Source organism: Lepisma saccharinum, chromosome 1, assembly GCF_977018435.1.
Source record: "Lepisma saccharinum chromosome 1, izLepSacc3.1, whole genome shotgun sequence".
NCBI classification, from domain to species: Eukaryota; Metazoa; Arthropoda; class Insecta; order Zygentoma; family Lepismatidae; genus Lepisma; species Lepisma saccharinum.
This window is the reverse complement of record NC_139229.1, coordinates 206581674-206600315: the sequence shown is the minus strand read 5'-3', so window position 1 is coordinate 206600315 and position 18642 is coordinate 206581674. Positions and strand designations below refer to the sequence as shown.

Here is an 18642-nt window from a genome sequence, read left to right as displayed (position 1 = left end):
TTTGTAAATATACGTATGTTGCTGAGCTATATACACAGAACAAATGCAAGTGTTTACAAATTTTTACAAATTCCTTTCAAAAGCGATTGGTGAAATGAAAAATACTCTTAGACTGGGTATAACAAATCTTTCAGACACACCTTAGAGAGAGAGAGAGAGAGAGAGAGAGAGAGAAAGAGATAGATGAGAAGGGGAGGGGAGGGAGGGACGTAGTGTCATTTGGTTCCCTAAGTCTTTCATATCTTATCAAACTAAAGTTCAAATCACCAAGCCTGAGACCTTCTGTAAACAAAACCATGTGCATGCAGAAAGCATTGCAAACTCATAGATTCATTCATCCATTCCTTTATTTGGAACCTAACAAACTCATAGAAGTAAAATAATCCACTCGAAAATCCAGCGTTGTTACAGGATTCATTACGTAAGGTAAAACAACGGCCAATTTGTAGTATGGGATACGCTGCCGCAAATGACGTCTCACTTTAAACCCAATGCTTTTTCTTTTGTACTTATTGCTTCACCTTTATGGTTAACTCTTTGCACCAGTAATCATTTCCCATAAATTTGACTTCTTTCTTGCATGCGAATTGAATATATTTTACTTGCTTTTTTTTAGACAAAATGATATAACATGGTAATGTATATTTCTAAGGTTTGATGTAGATAGGAGTGTATTTGAAATTTGTTTGTAGATTTTATGTAAATTGTATCTTATGTAAATAAAATATATAATGGGCATAAACAGTCATATGCAATGCTGTAAGTCCAATAAATATATTGATGATGATGATCAAAACAAGACAAAGGAAGTTCGTAAATTTGTTGCGGTTGGAAACTTTGACAAGCATCCCAATCAAGCAAGGTACCTTTATAAGGTATGCCATTCCCGAGGTTCCGAGATTTATTCCCATGATGCTGTGCGCGCTATGACGTCATTAAGCGGACAGAATGGAACTTACTTCGTTATCGTATACGGAAGCTTGAGATAAATGGGTCTATTATTTACTTATACACACTTTTTCTTGAATGCCGGTAGAATGAGAACAAATCATCCTGTTTGTGCTCTTGCCACGTGCAATAATAATAGAAGAAAATCGCCTGGAATAAAGTCATCATCGCTTCCCAAAAAACAAGTTGCTGTAGCAGGATTGATTCAATTTGTTCCTCCAAATTTCGGACTTACTCAGTGGTGTAACCACAGGGGAGGGCAGGGGCATTGTCCCCCAACCTTCGACGGAAGTCAATTCTAGGGGGGGGGGAACATTGATGGCCAAAGGCACCTGCAGGGGGCACAGAGGAGAAATTGCCCCCTTCTATTTCAAATTTTATACAAATAAAAATACATTTCGTAAAATTTTCTTGCTCGCTTCGCTTGCAGTGCCAGCTTTTCTGAGTCTCGTCAAGTTCAGAGACGTAGCTAGGGGGCGTCGGGAGTCGGCCATGGGCGCCAAATAATCTAATTTTAAAAAAAATGTGAAAGAGAGAATGCCTTAGCGCCATGTGATATTATTTGTCCCTTATTAAATCAATATTGTTTTAAATTGCAAAAATTGGATCAAAAAATTTTCTTTCTCGCTTCGCTCGTAATATAATTGTTTTGTAATGTGATGTATGTAAATAATATGTTTTGTATATAATATATGTAATGAAAAAACTTTGAATACGTACATAATTTAGTGTTAGAATCCTGCCCCCCTCTAGCTACGGGCCTGTATTCAATGTAAAGCATACTTATCAAAGCAAGGACAATTTTATCAATGACTTTTGTATTATCAATATAATATGTTGTATACACATCTATTATATTATAATTTAAAGATTAGATACGTCTAATTAAAGATATTGTACAAATATAATACTACTTTGCTGGCTTTAATTTATTTTATATCTGCTTTAAAAAGCCTCGTTGGTTCAGTCGGTAAATAATCTGACTGTCACGCTGAAGGCGAGGATTCTGTCCCCAGGGTGGTTGGTCTCGAGGGGGATTTTCTCAGCAACGTCCTTGCATGAAAACTGCTTTGAGGTTCACCGGGGGTCTAAAAAAATAGTATTTTGGGGGCCGGAACGTGATGCTAACACCACCTTCATAAATGACCGGGATTGTGAATCATAATCCCTAAATTCATTCATGGCATGTTACAACACGCAGAAGGTACTTTTGCTTTTAAAACTTAGTGCATATTTAGTCGCACACCGTGGGCGTTCGGTCTGAGACGTCATGGTTTGGGCTCTGGCTACGGAACGCGCAGGTTCGAGTCTTCTAGGAGAAGCGTAATAACTTTCCTTCTGAGGTTTCGGACTGTGTATGGGACCGGTGGGCACACACCATTGTGAAGAAATTGGAGAGCTACGAATGAGTAGCGTAATCCAGTCATGGAAACCATGGAAACTTAGAGAAATGACTGAGGGGATCGTCGTGCTGACCACACGTCACCTCGTAACAGGTTGGATGATCTCTCGCCTCGGCAGGTGGAAGTGAGGCCGGCAGTCGGTAGGTAGGCCTTAGCCCTGTATTAGTACACAGTTGAATACATGCCGCGAGAATACACATTATGAAATTTGTTTGACTCAACTCAAACATACTGCAGAAACTATTTCCATGTAGATTTAATAGCCGGCATCCGTGGCAGAGTGGTTAGCACATCGCGCTACGACGCCAAGGATCCCAGGTTCGAATCCCGGCCTGGGTATGGATGTTTGTGAGTGTCCATTCATCAATTTCATCATCATGACTCATCCTCATCTTCGCAATTAGCCAAAACTGGCAGAAAAGTGAAGTAAAATAAACCAAATAAAAAAATAGATTTAATATTTCATATTTGTGTTGCTTGATTGAATTGGTGTTTTAAGTCCGCTTTTTGCACAGAAAGGCTAATTTGGACTGGGCCTACAGTCTAAAGTGGGATCCTAACCACTATGTGCCTACACCGGGTATCAAACCCGGGACCCCTTGACTACAAGGCGACGGCGCTACCACTAGACCATCGTGGAGGCCATATTTGTGTTGCTTGACAAGACTTATTTTCTAATTGCGCACTCTATTATTAGTAAAACACATTTTATGTGTGTGTTGGATATGGTATGAGATTTAATTAGGAAAAGCGATGGATAATGTAATATTTATACAAAGTAAATTAACGCATTATGTTCTTACAACAAATGTAACTATTACAGAATAGGAAGCCAGTGACGAAATTAGCCGTAAGTTTTTTTTTTAATTCCTCGCAGTAGTAAATATTGTTACAAATAAAATCGAGAAATTTAGATCCTCAACTTAGGTGGATAAGAGACCAAATTATAATTCTCAGCTTGCATTTACCTCCGATTATTAGAAGTATCATTCGACCGAAAAGCAATCTCTGACTGTTGGCTGATAAATGCGACGTGCCTAAAATACAGGAAAACGTAACAGCATAATCGTTCCATTATTTTTGTTTTGTATTTGTATTGCTTTTGTTTTATTTCAAGTATAATTTACCCCTTGGCTAATCGCAAAGATGAAAATGAATGGTGAGTAGATGAAATGGATGATCACAAATCCATGTGGATCACAAACAGTACAGAGTACTACACAGATTGTTGGCCCACATGCCAGAACCTAGTAAGCCCGCAAGATTGAAGTTCCTAGGATATATTACCTGGAAGAAATATTGCTATTTGAATGTTTCCCGAAAATACACCATTTATACAATAGCCATTATCTAATTCATTCGCCGGCTCGGTAGCCGAGGGCGTTAAGTGGTCGACTTTCGATTTCGCCTCCGAAGTTCCCGGTTCAAGTCCCAGCATGGGCATAGGTTTTCTCTGCGAGTCAGGCACGTATCCAGGAATTCCTTTCGTGGTGGGCTAAACACCATATTTTTAAGGGGTATATATAGAACCTCACAATTGTATGTTTAAGGCCAATGGTGGCAATTGGGTTCAAAACGGGAGTGGGGGGGGTGCAAGAAAAGTTTACTTTCTCTTCCCTTGGTATGCAAGGGTTAGCATAAAGAGGTCATAGTGTGAAGGCAAAAAAATGGGGAGCAACTATCCCCAAAATCGTCGCCACTGTTCAAGGCTGCCAAATTATTCAGAACGTGAAATCGGAACATTTTTTACCACTCAACTCCTCTGTTTCCATGCATTAACATTGTGTGCCGGAACCATCTCAGTATGTGTGTTTGCCCATTTCTTATCATCAGACATCAAAACATCTATGGCGTCTTCGAGTGTTTTTTACGAAGCTGTTACACACGCACGGGATGGACAATCCACTCGACAACGCGAGACTCAAACTGTGGGCTGAGAACTGGACGCAGAAATTTCTCGAATATTTCTCTCTGATTCGAGCCTGAACACCACTACTGTGTCTTGTCCTCCCATGTTTACAGTTCTTATAAAAGCTGAAACCCACCAAATTATTCATATTGAGGCCTAAGCACTCGCAAGTGTTCACAATTGTCTGTCACAACTTCCGCAGTCTTGTCGTATATTGGCACAAAACAGAGTAAGTCTTCTCGAATACAGTTCGAAACAATTAATTCACAATGAAAACCCTTCCGATCCCAACACATCTAGTGTTTCTTCTCCCAATATGATTAAATGCTTACTCATTTATCTCCAGTGACGTGCCCAAGGGAAGGTTGGTGAGGTCATAACCAAATTTGACCAAGTATTCCTTAAAATAAAGAACTTCAAAGAGAGGAAAAGATGGCAAAATGAGGACTGACCACCAAAAATAGTATGCATAACCCTCCTCTTCTAAAATTCTGGGAAAATTTGGTCCGGGCACAACTAACTCATCACCCAAAACTTTGATTTTCAGTTGATCTGTGCAGCTTATTTCTTTTTTAATTAACCGCTCCAATACCCGTTACTGATTAAATATTCACTTTAGAGAGAGACCTTCGATCTCTTCGGCCCTCGACCATAACTAGCACTACACTGAGGCTCCGGAAATTCCGCTGTCGTTAATGTCTTGTGGTTTGGACCCGAACTGGAACTAGTAGTAGACTTCGTTACTTTACGGTATTTAGTCCTTTTCATCTTCGAATCACTAGATCTTATCAAGCCACCAATGGACACTGACTGTACACTAATCGACAGTATGAACTGTCATACTTACCTTTGAATACTCATTAACCGATTCTGTTGTACAGATCAACTTGGAAATTGAAGCCGCGTATTTTAACCTCATTATATTCTAGAACGTTCCACAGATAAAACGATTCGTTAATGTTGCCAGTAGTTCGACTCCTTCTCTTATTCAAGAACGTTCCCTATCGCGCTTTCCAGAGATTAAAAAAATATAATGAATCGTCCTACGTGTGGCGCTACGTTTACAGCTTCCAAATGCTGACAAGTCTTTGCATAGTGTTGCGACAACACCGAAAGCGCAAGAAAAGTTTTAATGCAATATTATCAACAACAGGGTTATAGAACATTCTCCGTGTTGCCTTGGTAAGTATATCTCTCCTTATATATTATCGGCACACTATTTTAGAAAACAAGAACCTAATTTTGCCGGACCCTGTGGCTGAGTGGTTAGCACATCGCGCTGCGACGCCAAGGGTCCCGGGTTCGAATCCCACTCGGCCATGGTTGTGTGTGAATGTCCATTTATCATTTTCATCATTTCATCACTCATTCCCATCTTCGTAAATTAGCTAAGAGGAACAAAACGCGAAGTAAAATAAAATAAATCAAATCCAAAAAAAAAAAAAAAAAAAAATATGTAGTGTAAACTGAAAAAATTAAGGGGGGCTCCAGCCCCCTGATCCCACCTTGGGTGCGCACTATTAACAATAACAGGGTTCTAGAACATTCTGTGTCTTGGCTCGAAAATTATTTATCTCAAATTATCATCACATTATTTAAGAAGCCATGAACGTAATTTTATGTAGCGTAATTTCCTGAATGGGGTGCTGGAGACCCCTGATTCCCACCTTGGATACGTGCTTGACTCGATAATTATTCCTCTCCTTAAATTATCGTCACATTATTTTATTTCCGACCACAAGAAACCAAATACCTCATTTTATCTATTGTAAACAGAAAACTTTTTGGGGGGTTCGAGCCCACTAAGCTCCCCCTTGGATACGTGCCTGCTACGAGTGTCCCTTCATCAATTTAAACTAATCATCACTCATCCTGTTCGTCGCGATTAGCCAAAAGTGGAAGAAGACGCTAAATAACAAAAACAAATTTATCCTCATCGTGGCGATCAACTGGAGAATGTTAAAAGTAGCGTAAAAATATTAAAGGGAAATTCCAGGACATTCAGTAAAAAGACATATCAGAATATGCCCGGACAAGAACTTTCCTTAGAATGAGACATTTAAAATAAATGCAATAGGTTAGCTGGAAAGAAAAGCCGGCAGTGGACTACAGCCTGCAGGGACAAGATATCACGCAAAAAATAAACTATGCATTGTTTTGGAATAAATGTATTCTTCTATCGCGTATTTGATCTCTTGCTGTCAAATCAAATTAACAGCTTTGGTGTATAATATCAAAAGATGCATGAAAACACAGCGTTTCATGGGCCATCTGCTACATTCTACGCATAGCTTTCAACCGCTCGTGTCCGCTTGGTGACGTCACAAGCTCTAGCCAATAACGTGCAAGTCGCGGAGTGGCCCCCCCTGCCAATCAAGGTTATTAGAAGTATATCCCAATAACGATTTTTGTTCCGGCAAAATGTAGTACACTTCGTAAAATAACTTGGTGAAATAGCAAGGCAAGATAAGTGTGAACATTTTGTAGTAATATGCATTGTAACTTTCAATGAGGTTAGAGATTTGTGTACATAATGATATTTTATAACATTGGTTATCTTCTAAAAATAATCATGTGAACAGCAAGGAAGTAGTGCCACTTTCAACATGACGAGTTCTATGCGTGCGGGAAGGTCTCCGTGTTCAGTGATACATCGAATAGGTGAGACAGTTTGTTTACAGAAGGTCTCAGGGTTGGTGATTTACACTTTTTTTTAGCCTAACTTGATTTAACATTTATCACGGTAGAAATCATTACATTTTATTTTTATTTTTCTCTTTTCTGCTCGATCGTCACGACACCTTTATGGTGTGTTGCTAAGGAACTTTTTTGAGTGCCGAAACACAAATTTTCGTTGTGCATAAATCTCCATGAAGTTTAGAGTAAAATTCCTGTTATTTAATGACTTTCCCTCGTACAATTTTCAATTTGCTTACCTGACATTAAAATTGATAAATTTTAGGAATTTTCATATTATTTGTAGTCCAAAAATTGTAAGATAGACTAATATGAAGACTTCAACATCAACCACTCAGCTTATAGTTATGGTTTTAACGTGGAAGTCAACAAATTTAGGAAATTTCGCACACATTACAATTAAAAAAAATCATAGGAACCCATTGCCGTCGCATTATGAAATTTTGCACATAAATAGTCAATTGATGTATTCAATATATATATATATATATATATATATATTTTAAAAAAGGGTGCCTTTTGAGATTTTCAAAAAAACATATTTTCAAGTGTTTATAAATTACAAAATTCAAATAGCACAGTCATGTTGTATTTCAATTAAAGCTCATTAGATGCAGAAGAGAATGACGTCAATTTGAGCTCTCTAGATTAAATAGTTTTCGATCTACAGCTGTTTAAGGATTTCAATATGTCGTCAAATTTTGGGATTTTTGCTTTTTTGAAAGTCGATATCTCAAAAACTAAAAGCCGAAAAATCTTAAATTTCGCAGTTTTCGTCAACTTTACTGGTACTGCCACTACACCAAAAATATTTATTTCTGAGATATCAAGGTTCAGACCCCGTTTGATTTGACATGGAATGATCCTTATACTTACCAGAAAATTAGTGACAATGGATCTTTAGTAGTCTGCAATCTAACCAGGACAAAATCTATTGTCTATCTTAAAAAACTTTAGTTAGTCTTCAGACCAAGAGGCGTCCTCAATTAATGTAGTAACTTTTAAACTGTGCAATGGATAATTCCAATAAAAACTAGCCTATACGCTAATCAGTAGTTAACATCCAGTTCCATCATTGGATTGAATTAAATTGGTGTTTTAGTTTACTTTATGTACAGTAAAGCTAATCGGGACTGAACCTACAGTTTAAAGTGGTTTCCGAACCACTGTGTGCCTCCACCGGGTATCGAACCCGGAACCCCTTGATTACAAGGCGACGGCGCTACCACTGCACGATCGGGAAGGCTCAGTACCATTGCACTGTGTGTGTTATGAGGTGGGGGTGTACTGATTTAGCAAACAATCATCTAAGGAATAGTATTGGTATTGTAAGTATTTTGAACTAACAATAGTTTATAAAATCTGCTGTGTCGTCACTAAAGTACGTGTGGCTATTTCAACGTGTATTTGTAATATTTTTTAATTTCTTTTTTTGCAGATGATAAATCATCTGATTGAGGCATTGAAACTCTCGCTTGCTGCGTGGAATTGAGCAAGCTGAATAAAGAGTTTTCTCCTTAATACAAGCGCATTTGTTTTAAGATTAAAGCGAAAAACTTAATAATGGATATAGCTAAACCAAACTTAATGTTTATGTTATTATGTGTAGTTGTACATTTATAAATGGGCTTTTTGTGAATTTATTTTCCATTCTCAAAGCCATATTGTATTTTAGTAGCAGTAATACTCACAATGCTTGAAAAACTTCTTTATAAATGGATCACTTGGATCTTGAATCAAGCCTGTCGTTACTAGTGTTGATTTTGATGTGCAGCAAGTTGGAAACATATTTCATGCTATTAAGGACACATTTTTCGAGATTTTATACACATTCCTTCTTATCTGAAAGGAAAATGAAATTACAGTTTTATTATTACAATCCTTAAAATTTGTATGCCATGTCTTTCAAAATAAACTTACAATGATGAACTGTATGTTTCTTTCTAGCTTAATATGCACGAAAAAGTAAACATTCAATTCATTTTGGTATGTTATTTTTTCTAATGGAAATGTTGGGAATTTTAAAAACTTACCTATGTGTTGATTCCTTTTAAATGCTTATTTTACTGCAACTTTTTCTCACGTTAGCATGAACATTGTGGATATGTTTTGTTAATTTAATATGCAAGTCATTCTGCAGTACAAAGAGTAAGTCAACCTTTCACGGGCTGTTAATCTCTAATTTCTCGAATGCTACCTCAACACCACGGTAAAAAAGAAATATAAGAAAGAACGTATGCGTCGACTTCTTAGCACCCAAGTGGCCTTTTCTTTGTGACTATCGCATGCCACAGTTACAAGAGTAGCGATTTTAACGCTGGGAAAAAATAAACTCGAGCTCCTAACGAACCCTTGGGAACAATGGGAATTACAAGAATGTATTCTTACGTAAGAAAAAGAAAACGTCTTCGAAAGGCAACCAAAAGACAAAACATCGCCCTTTCAATCCATTTTGCGTTTTTGTATATAAAAAAAATTAAAAGAGGTTGTTCCGAAATCTTGTCTATTTTCAATTTGTACATCATTAACTCTTTCGTTTAAAATGTTACTGAGCTTCTTCTGTGGATCAATTAGAACTTCCAAAAATACTGACCAGTCTTTGAAAAAAAATTAATTTCTCTTGAGTGGTTTGCTAACGTGGAAGGTAAGAAAATATGGAAAACATATTACATAAAAAAATAATTAGAGTCCATCCCGACATACTTACCGAAGTCTTTGTATGATTTCTTATCTGGTACGTCGCAGCGCTACGATGATAGCTGGAAATATAATTGATCAGTTATAGAATTTATATATGGGTGTGGTTTGTAGTGCGAAAAAGAAATTACAAAACGATATACATAGAATATTTATTGGATTCACCTCTAAAACTACGGTGAGTTATAGCCTACTTGAATTTTCGTATTTCAAAACATGAGCGTCAGGATTTATTACAGAGGCAAGGAATTCTCGGGGAATGACGGAAAACAATTATAGTAGTGTGATTTGTGATATAACCAGTGCGAGAAAGTATGAACCCCCCTCAGGCAGATTTGGCTACACTTAAAACAAGCTCAACATGCCCATATGAGCTTTTTGCTCAAGTGTGGAACCCTGTCTAATCCAAGATTTTTGTAAAAATGCCCTCGGGAATTTCCTGTGAAAGTATGACCCCCCTCAGATTGATTTGCTTACACTTATAAAAGGCACTTCTGTGAGATTGTTGTTCATAAATTTGTTAAAAATATGCCCCTCTTGATATTTTTTTTTCCCACACCTAAAACTACGCCAAGATACACCCACACCCACCCACACCCACACATATTTACTTCCGGTCCACTTCCGGTCCACTTCCGGTCCATTTCCGGTCCACTTCCGGTTCACTTCCGGTCCACTTACGGTCCATTTCCGGTCCACTTCCGGTTCACTTCCGGTCCACTTCCGGTTTGCCCACTTCCGGTCCACTTGTGGCCTATTTCTGAGCACAGCTCTGTTAGAGATAGGGATATTATATAAATTTAAAAATTATTTCATTCTTCACAAACAAATCTCATCTAACAATTCCATAACAGTTCCATGCTCAGCTCTGTGTCTGTGTGAGGCAAGCACAGCTCTGTTAGAGATAGGGATATTGATTATTTAAACATCTAGAAATTATTTCATTCTTCTCAAGCTCAGCTCTGTGTCTGTGTGGGGATTTGTAACTAATAACATCAAAACAACACAGCTCTGTTAGAGACAGAATATTCAATTCCATATCTATAACATCTCTGTGTAATTCCATAACAGTTCCATGCTCAGCTCTGTGTCTATGTAGAGCAAAACAGCACAGCTCTGTTAGAGATAGGTATATTATATAAATTTAAAAATTATTTCATTCTTCACAAACAAATCTCATCTAACAATTCCATAACAGTTCTATGCTCAGCTCTGTGTCTGTGTGAGGCAAGCACAGCTCTGTTAGAGATAGGTATATTATATAAATTTAAAAATTATTTCATTCTTCACAAACAAATCTCATCTAACAATTCCATAACAGTTCCATGCTCAGCTCTGTGTCTGTGTGAGGCAAGCACAGCTCTGTAGGAATATTAAGTATAGATTTAAAAATTATTTTATTCTTCACAACTAACAATTCTATAACAGTTCCATGCTCAGCTCTGTGTCTGTGTGGGATTTGTACAGCAACATAGCTTTGTTAGAGACAGAGTAGATGGGTATAAATATTATTTCATTCAATTCTTCACATTTATATCCATAACATCTCTGTGTCTGTGTGTCAGTACAGCACAGCTCTGTTAGATATTGAGTATAGATCTATTGGAAATTATTTCATTCTTCACAAACAAATCTCATCTAACAATTCCATGCTCAGCTCTGTGTCTGTGTGGGGATTTGTACCTAATAACATCAGTACAGCACAGCTCTGTTAGAGCTATAACATCTCTGTGTAATTCCATAACAGTTTCATGCTCAGCTCTGTGTCTGTGTGGGATTTGTACAGCAACATAGCTTTGTTAGAGACAGAGTAGATGGGTATAAATATTATTTCATTCAATTCTTCACCTCTATATCCATAACAGCTCTGTTAGAGATAGGGATATTAAGTATAAATTTAAAAATTCACAAACAAATCTCATCTAACAATTCCATAACAGTTCCATGCTCAGCTCTGTGTCTGTGTGAGGCAAGCACAGCTCTGTAGGAATATTAAGTATAGATTTTAAAATTATTTCATTCTTCACAAACAAATCTCATCTAACAATTCCATAACAGTTCCATGCTCAGCTCTGTGTCTGTGTGGGGATTTAGCTTTGTTAGAGACAGAGTAGATGGGTATAAATATTATTTCATTCAATTCTTCACATTTTATAACAGCTCTATTCTTCACATCTAACAATTCCCATAACAGTTTCATGCTGAGCAAGGCTCTGTTAAGTATCTTAATATTTCATTCCTTCATAACAGTTCCTGTGTCTGTGTGGGGATTTGTACCTAATAACATCAAAACAACACAGCTCTGTTAGAGACAGAATATTCAATTCCATATCTATAACATCTCTGTGTAATTCCATAACAGTTCCATGCTCAGCTCTGTGTCTATGTAGAGCAAAACAGCACTGCTCTGTTAGAGATAGGTATATTATATAAATCTAAAAATTATTTCATTCTTCACAAACAAATCTCATCTAACAATTCCATAACAGTTCCATGCTCAGCTCTGTGTCTGTGTGAGGCAAGCACAGCTCTGTTAGAGATAGGGATATTAAGTATAAATTTAAAAATTATTTCATTCTTCACAAACAAATCTCATCTAACAATTCCATAACAGTTCCATGCTCAGCTCTGTGTCTGTGTGGGATTTGTACAGCAACATAGCTTTGTTAGAGATTCATTCAATTCTTCACCTCCATATCCATAACAGCTCTGTGTTTATAATAGATAGGAATATTGAGTGCATCTAACAATTCCTGCCCATAACAGTTCCATGTTGTAGAAATATCAGCAAGGCTCTGTGTCTGTGAGATTTGAAACCTTGTTCCCAATCAGTTCCAAGCTGTACAGCTCTGTGTCTGTGAGATTTGAAACCTGTTGCTGTACAGCTCTGTGAGAATTTTCATAGTGCCTAATAATATCAGCACAGCTCAGTTAGGATCGCATCTAACAAATATCAAGGATTTGTACCTAATTACAGTAGCACAGGGATAGGGATAATAAGTATAGACTATTGATATAGAAATTATTTTATTCTTCAATCTTATTCATAACAGTTCTATGCTCCTATGTGTCTGAGCAACATCAGTACAGCACAGCTCTGTTAATTAATATCTATTGAAACATGTGTCTGTGCGGGGATTTGTACCTACGTATAGCTATTATTGAGTATAGAATTATTATCTCTAGATCCATTTTCTGTGTCTGTGCAGGGATTTGTATTTAATAACATCAGTACAGCATTGCCCTGTTAGAGTATAGATTTATATTATTATTGAAACATCTCTTCACAAACAATCTCATCTAACAATTCTATAACAGTTCCGCTCAGCTCTGTGTCTGTGCGGGGATAAACGTCAGTACAGCACAGCTCTGTTGCTCATCTTTTCAACTCTGTGTCTGTGCAGGGATTTGTACCTAATAACATCAGTACAGCACAGCTCAGTTAGAGTATAGATTTAATTATATTATTATTGAAACATCTAGAAATTATTCTTCAAACAAATATCATCTAACAATTCCATAACAATTCCATGCTCAGCTCTGTTGCTCATCTTTTCAGCTCTGTGTCTGTGCAGGGATTTTTACCTAATAACATCAGTACAGCACAGCTCTGTTAGAGTATAGATTTAATTATATTATTATTGAAACATCTAGAAATTATTCTTCCTAACAATTCCATAACAATTCCATGCTCAGCTCTGTGTCTGTGCGAGGATTTGTACCTAATAACATCAGTACAGCACATCTCTGTTAGAGATAGGGATATTGAGTATAGATTTAATTATTGAAACATCTAGAAATTATTCTTCAAACAAATATCATCTAACAATTCCATAACAATTCCATGCTCAACTCTGTGTCTGTGCGGGGATTTGTACCTAATAACAACAGTACAGCACAGCTGTGTTAGAGACATTTAATTCTTCACATTTATATCCATAACATCTCTGTGTCTGTGTGTCAGTACAGCACAGCTCTGTTAGAGATATGGATATTGAGTATAGATTTAATTATATTATTATTGAAACATCTAGAAATTATTTCATTCTTCACAAACAAATCTCATCTAACAATTCCATGCTCAGCTCTGTGTCTGTGCGAGGATTTGTACCTAATAACATCAGTACAGCATAGCTCTGTTAGAGACATTTAATTCTTCACATTTATATCCATAACAGCTCTGTGTCTGTGTGAGGCAAGCACAGCTCTGTTAGAGATAGGGATATTAAGTATAAATTTAAAAATTATTTCATTCTTCACAAACAAATCTCATCTAACAATTCCATAACAGTTCCATGCTCAGCTCTGTGTCTGTGTGAGGCAAGCACAGCTCTGTTAGAGATAGGGATATTAAGTATAAATTTAAAAATTATTTCATTCTTCACAAACAAATCTCATCTAACAATTCCATAACAGTTCCATGCTCAGCTCTGTGTCTGTGTGGGATTTGTACAGCAACATAGCTTTGTTAGAGATTCATTCAATTCTTCACCTCCATATCCATAACAGCTCTGTGTTTATAATAGATAGGAATATTGAGTGCATCTAACAATTCCTGCCCATAACAGTTCCATGTTGTAGAAATATCAGCAAGGCTCTGTGTCTGTGAGATTTGAAACCTTGTTCCCAATCAGTTCCAAGCTGTACAGCTCTGTGTCTGTGAGATTTGAAACCTGTTCCTGTACAGCTCTGTGAGAATTTTCATAGTGCCTAATAATATCAGCACAGCTCAGTTAGGATCGCATCTAACAAATATCAAGGATTTGTACCTAATTACAGTAGCACAGGGATAGGGATAATAAGTATAGACTATTGATATAGAAATTATTTTATTCTTCAATCTTATTCATAACAGTTCTATGCTCCTATGTGTCTGAGCAACATCAGTACAGCACAGCTCTGTTAATTAATATCTATTGAAACATGTGTCTGTGCGGGGATTTGTACCTACGTATAGCTATTATTGAGTATAGAATTATTATCTCTAGATCCATTTTCTGTGTCTGTGCAGGGATTTGTATTTAATAACATCAGTACAGCATTGCCCTGTTAGAGTATAGATTTATATTATTATTGAAACATCTCTTCACAAACAATCTCATCTAACAATTCTATAACAGTTCCGCTCAGCTCTGTGTCTGTGCGGGGATAAACGTCAGTACAGCACAGCTCTGTTGCTCATCTTTTCAACTCTGTGTCTGTGCAGGGATTTGTACCTAATAACATCAGTACAGCACAGCTCAGTTAGAGTATAGATTTAATTATATTATTATTGAAACATCTAGAAATTATTCTTCAAACAAATATCATCTAACAATTCCATAACAATTCCATGCTCAGCTCTGTTGCTCATCTTTTCAGCTCTGTGTCTGTGCAGGGATTTTTACCTAATAACATCAGTACAGCACAGCTCTGTTAGAGTATAGATTTAATTATATTATTATTGAAACATCTAGAAATTATTCTTCCTAACAATTCCATAACAATTCCATGCTCAGCTCTGTGTCTGTGCGAGGATTTGTACCTAATAACATCAGTACAGCACATCTCTGTTAGAGATAGGGATATTGAGTATAGATTTAATTATTGAAACATCTAGAAATTATTCTTCAAACAAATATCATCTAACAATTCCATAACAATTCCATGCTCAACTCTGTGTCTGTGCGGGGATTTGTACCTAATAACAACAGTACAGCACAGCTGTGTTAGAGACATTTAATTCTTCACATTTATATCCATAACATCTCTGTGTCTGTGTGTCAGTACAGCACAGCTCTGTTAGAGATATGGATATTGAGTATAGATTTAATTATATTATTATTGAAACATCTAGAAATTATTTCATTCTTCACAAACAAATCTCATCTAACAATTCCATGCTCAGCTCTGTGTCTGTGCGAGGATTTGTACCTAATAACATCAGTACAGCATAGCTCTGTTAGAGACATTTAATTCTTCACATTTATATCCATAACAGCTCTGTGTCTGTGTGAGGCAAGCACAGCTCTGTTAGAGATAGGGATATTAAGTATAAATTTAAAAATTATTTCATTCTTCACAAACAAATCTCATCTAACAATTCCATAACAGTTCCATGCTCAGCTCTGTGTCTGTGTGAGGCAAGCACAGCTCTGTTAGAGATAGGGATATTAAGTATAAATTTAAAAATTATTTCATTCTTCACAAACAAATCTCATCTAACAATTCCATAACAGTTCCATGCTCAGCTCTGTGTCTGTGTGGGATTTGTACAGCAACATAGCTTTGTTAGAGATTCATTCAATTCTTCACCTCCATATCCATAACAGCTCTGTGTTTATAATAGATAGGAATATTGAGTGCATCTAACAATTCCTGCCCATAACAGTTCCATGTTGTAGAAATATCAGCAAGGCTCTGTGTCTGTGAGATTTGAAACCTTGTTCCCAATCAGTTCCAAGCTGTACAGCTCTGTGTCTGTGAGATTTGAAACCTGTTCCTGTACAGCTCTGTGAGAATTTTCATAGTGCCTAATAATATCAGCACAGCTCAGTTAGGATCGCATCTAACAAATATCAAGGATTTGTACCTAATTACAGTAGCACAGGGATAGGGATAATAAGTATAGACTATTGATATAGAAATTATTTTATTCTTCAATCTTATTCATAACAGTTCTATGCTCCTATGTGTCTGAGCAACATCAGTACAGCACAGCTCTGTTAATTAATATCTATTGAAACATGTGTCTGTGCGGGGATTTGTACCTAAGTATAGCTATTATTGAGTATAGAATTATTATCTCTAGATCCATTTTCTGTGTCTGTGCAGGGATTTGTACTTAATAACATCAGTACAGCATTGCTCTGTTAGAGTATAGATTTATATTATTATTGAAACATCTCTTCACAAACAATCTCATCTAACAATTCTATAACAGTTCCGCTCAGCTCTGTGTCTGTGCGGGGATAAACGTCAGTACAGCACAGCTCTGTTGCTCATCTTTTCAACTCTGTGTCTGTGCAGGGATTTGTACCTAATAACATCAGTACAGCACAGCTCTGTTAGAGTATATATTTAATTATATTATTATTGAAACATCTAGAAATTATTCTTCAAACAAATATCATCTAACAATTCCATAACAATTCCATGCTCAGCTCTGTTGCTCATCTTTTCAGCTCTGTGTCTGTGCAGGGATTTGTACCTAATAACATCAGTACAGCACAGCTCTGTTAGAGTATAGATTTAATTATATTATTATTGAAACATCTAGAAATTATTCTTCCTAACAATTCCATAACAATTCCATGCTCAGCTCTGTGTCTGTGCGAGGATTTGTACCTAATAACATCAGTACAGCACATCTCTGTTAGAGATAGGGATATTGAGTATAGATTTAATTATTGAAACATCTAGAAATTATTCTTCAAACAAATATCATCTAACAATTCCATAACAATTCCATGCTCAACTCTGTGTCTGTGCGGGGATTTGTACCTAATAACAACAGTACAGCACAGCTCTGTTAGAGACATTTAATTCTTCACATTTATATCCATAACATCTCTGTGTCTGTGTGTCAGTACAGCACAGCTCTGTTAGAGATATGGATATTGAGTATAGATTTAATTATATTATTATTGAAACATCTAGAAATTATTTCATTCTTCACAAACAAATCTCATCTAACAATTCCATGCTCAGCTCTGTGTCTGTGCGAGGATTTGTACCTAATAACATCAGTACAGCATAGCTCTGTTAGAGACATTTAATTCTTCACATTTATATCTATAACAGCTCTGTGTCTGTGTGAGGCAAGCACAGCTCTGTTAGAGATAGGGATATTAAGTATAAATTTAAAAATTATTTCATTCTTCACAAACAAATCTCATTTAACAATTCCATAACAGTTCCATGCTCAGCTCTGTGTCTGTGTGAGGCAAGCACAGCTCTGTTAGAGATAGGGATATTAAGTATAAATTTAAAAATTATTTCATTCTTCACAAACAAATCTCATCTAACAATTCCATAACAGTTCCATGCTCAGCTCTGTGTCTGTGTGGGATTTGTACAGCAACATAGCTTTGTTAGAGATTCATTCAATTCTTCACCTCCATATCCATAACAGCTCTGTGTTTATAATAGATAGGAATATTGAGTGCATCTAACAATTCCTGCCCATAACAGTTCCATGTTGTAGAAATATCAGCAAGGCTCTGTGTCTGTGAGATTTGAAACCTTGTTCCCAATCAGTTCCAAGCTGTACAGCTCTGTGTCTGTGAGATTTGAAACCTGTTGCTGTACAGCTCTGTGAGAATTTTCATAGTGCCTAATAATATCAGCACAGCTCAGTTAGGATCGCATCTAACAAATATCAAGGATTTGTACCTAATTACAGTAGCACAGGGATAGGGATAATAAGTATAGACTATTGATATAGAAATTATTTTATTCTTCAATCTTATTCATAACAGTTCTATGCTCCTATGTGTCTGAGCAACATCAGTACAGCACAGCTCTGTTAATTAATATCTATTGAAACATGTGTCTGTGCGGGGATTTGTACCTAAGTATAGCTATTATTGAGTATAGAATTATTATCTCTAGATCCATTTTCTGTGTCTGTGCAGGGATTTGTACTTAATAACATCAGTACATCATTGCTCTGTTAGAGTATAGATTTATATTATTATTGAAACATCTCTTCACAAACAATCTCATCTAACAATTCTATAACAGTTCCGCTCAGCTCTGTGTCTGTGCGGGGATAAACGTCAGTACAGCACAGCTCTGTTGCTCATCTTTTCAACTCTGTGTCTGTGCAGGGATTTGTACCTAATAACATCAGTACAGCACAGCTCTGTTAGAGTATAGATTTAATTATATTATTATTGAAACATCTAGAAATTATTCTTCAAACAAATATCATCTAACAATTCCATAACAATTCCATGCTCAGCTCTGTTGCTCATCTTTTCAGCTCTGTGTCTGTGCAGGGATTTG

General features: G+C 36.5%; 1 protein-coding gene across 1 annotated transcript in view; it reads left to right on the top strand.

The window, feature by feature from the left end:
* The window catches only part of LOC145991387 (uncharacterized), a 35113-nt gene extending 26207 nt beyond the window's left edge, over positions 1–8906 (top strand). The window contains exon 8 of the mRNA XM_083127381.1: positions 8396–8906. Within this exon, the coding sequence (XP_082983507.1) occupies positions 8396–8415 (20 nt within the window). The 3' untranslated portion in view covers positions 8416–8906. The remainder of the gene's footprint in view (positions 1–8395) is intronic.
* Positions 8907–18642: the final 9736 nt, after the last annotated feature.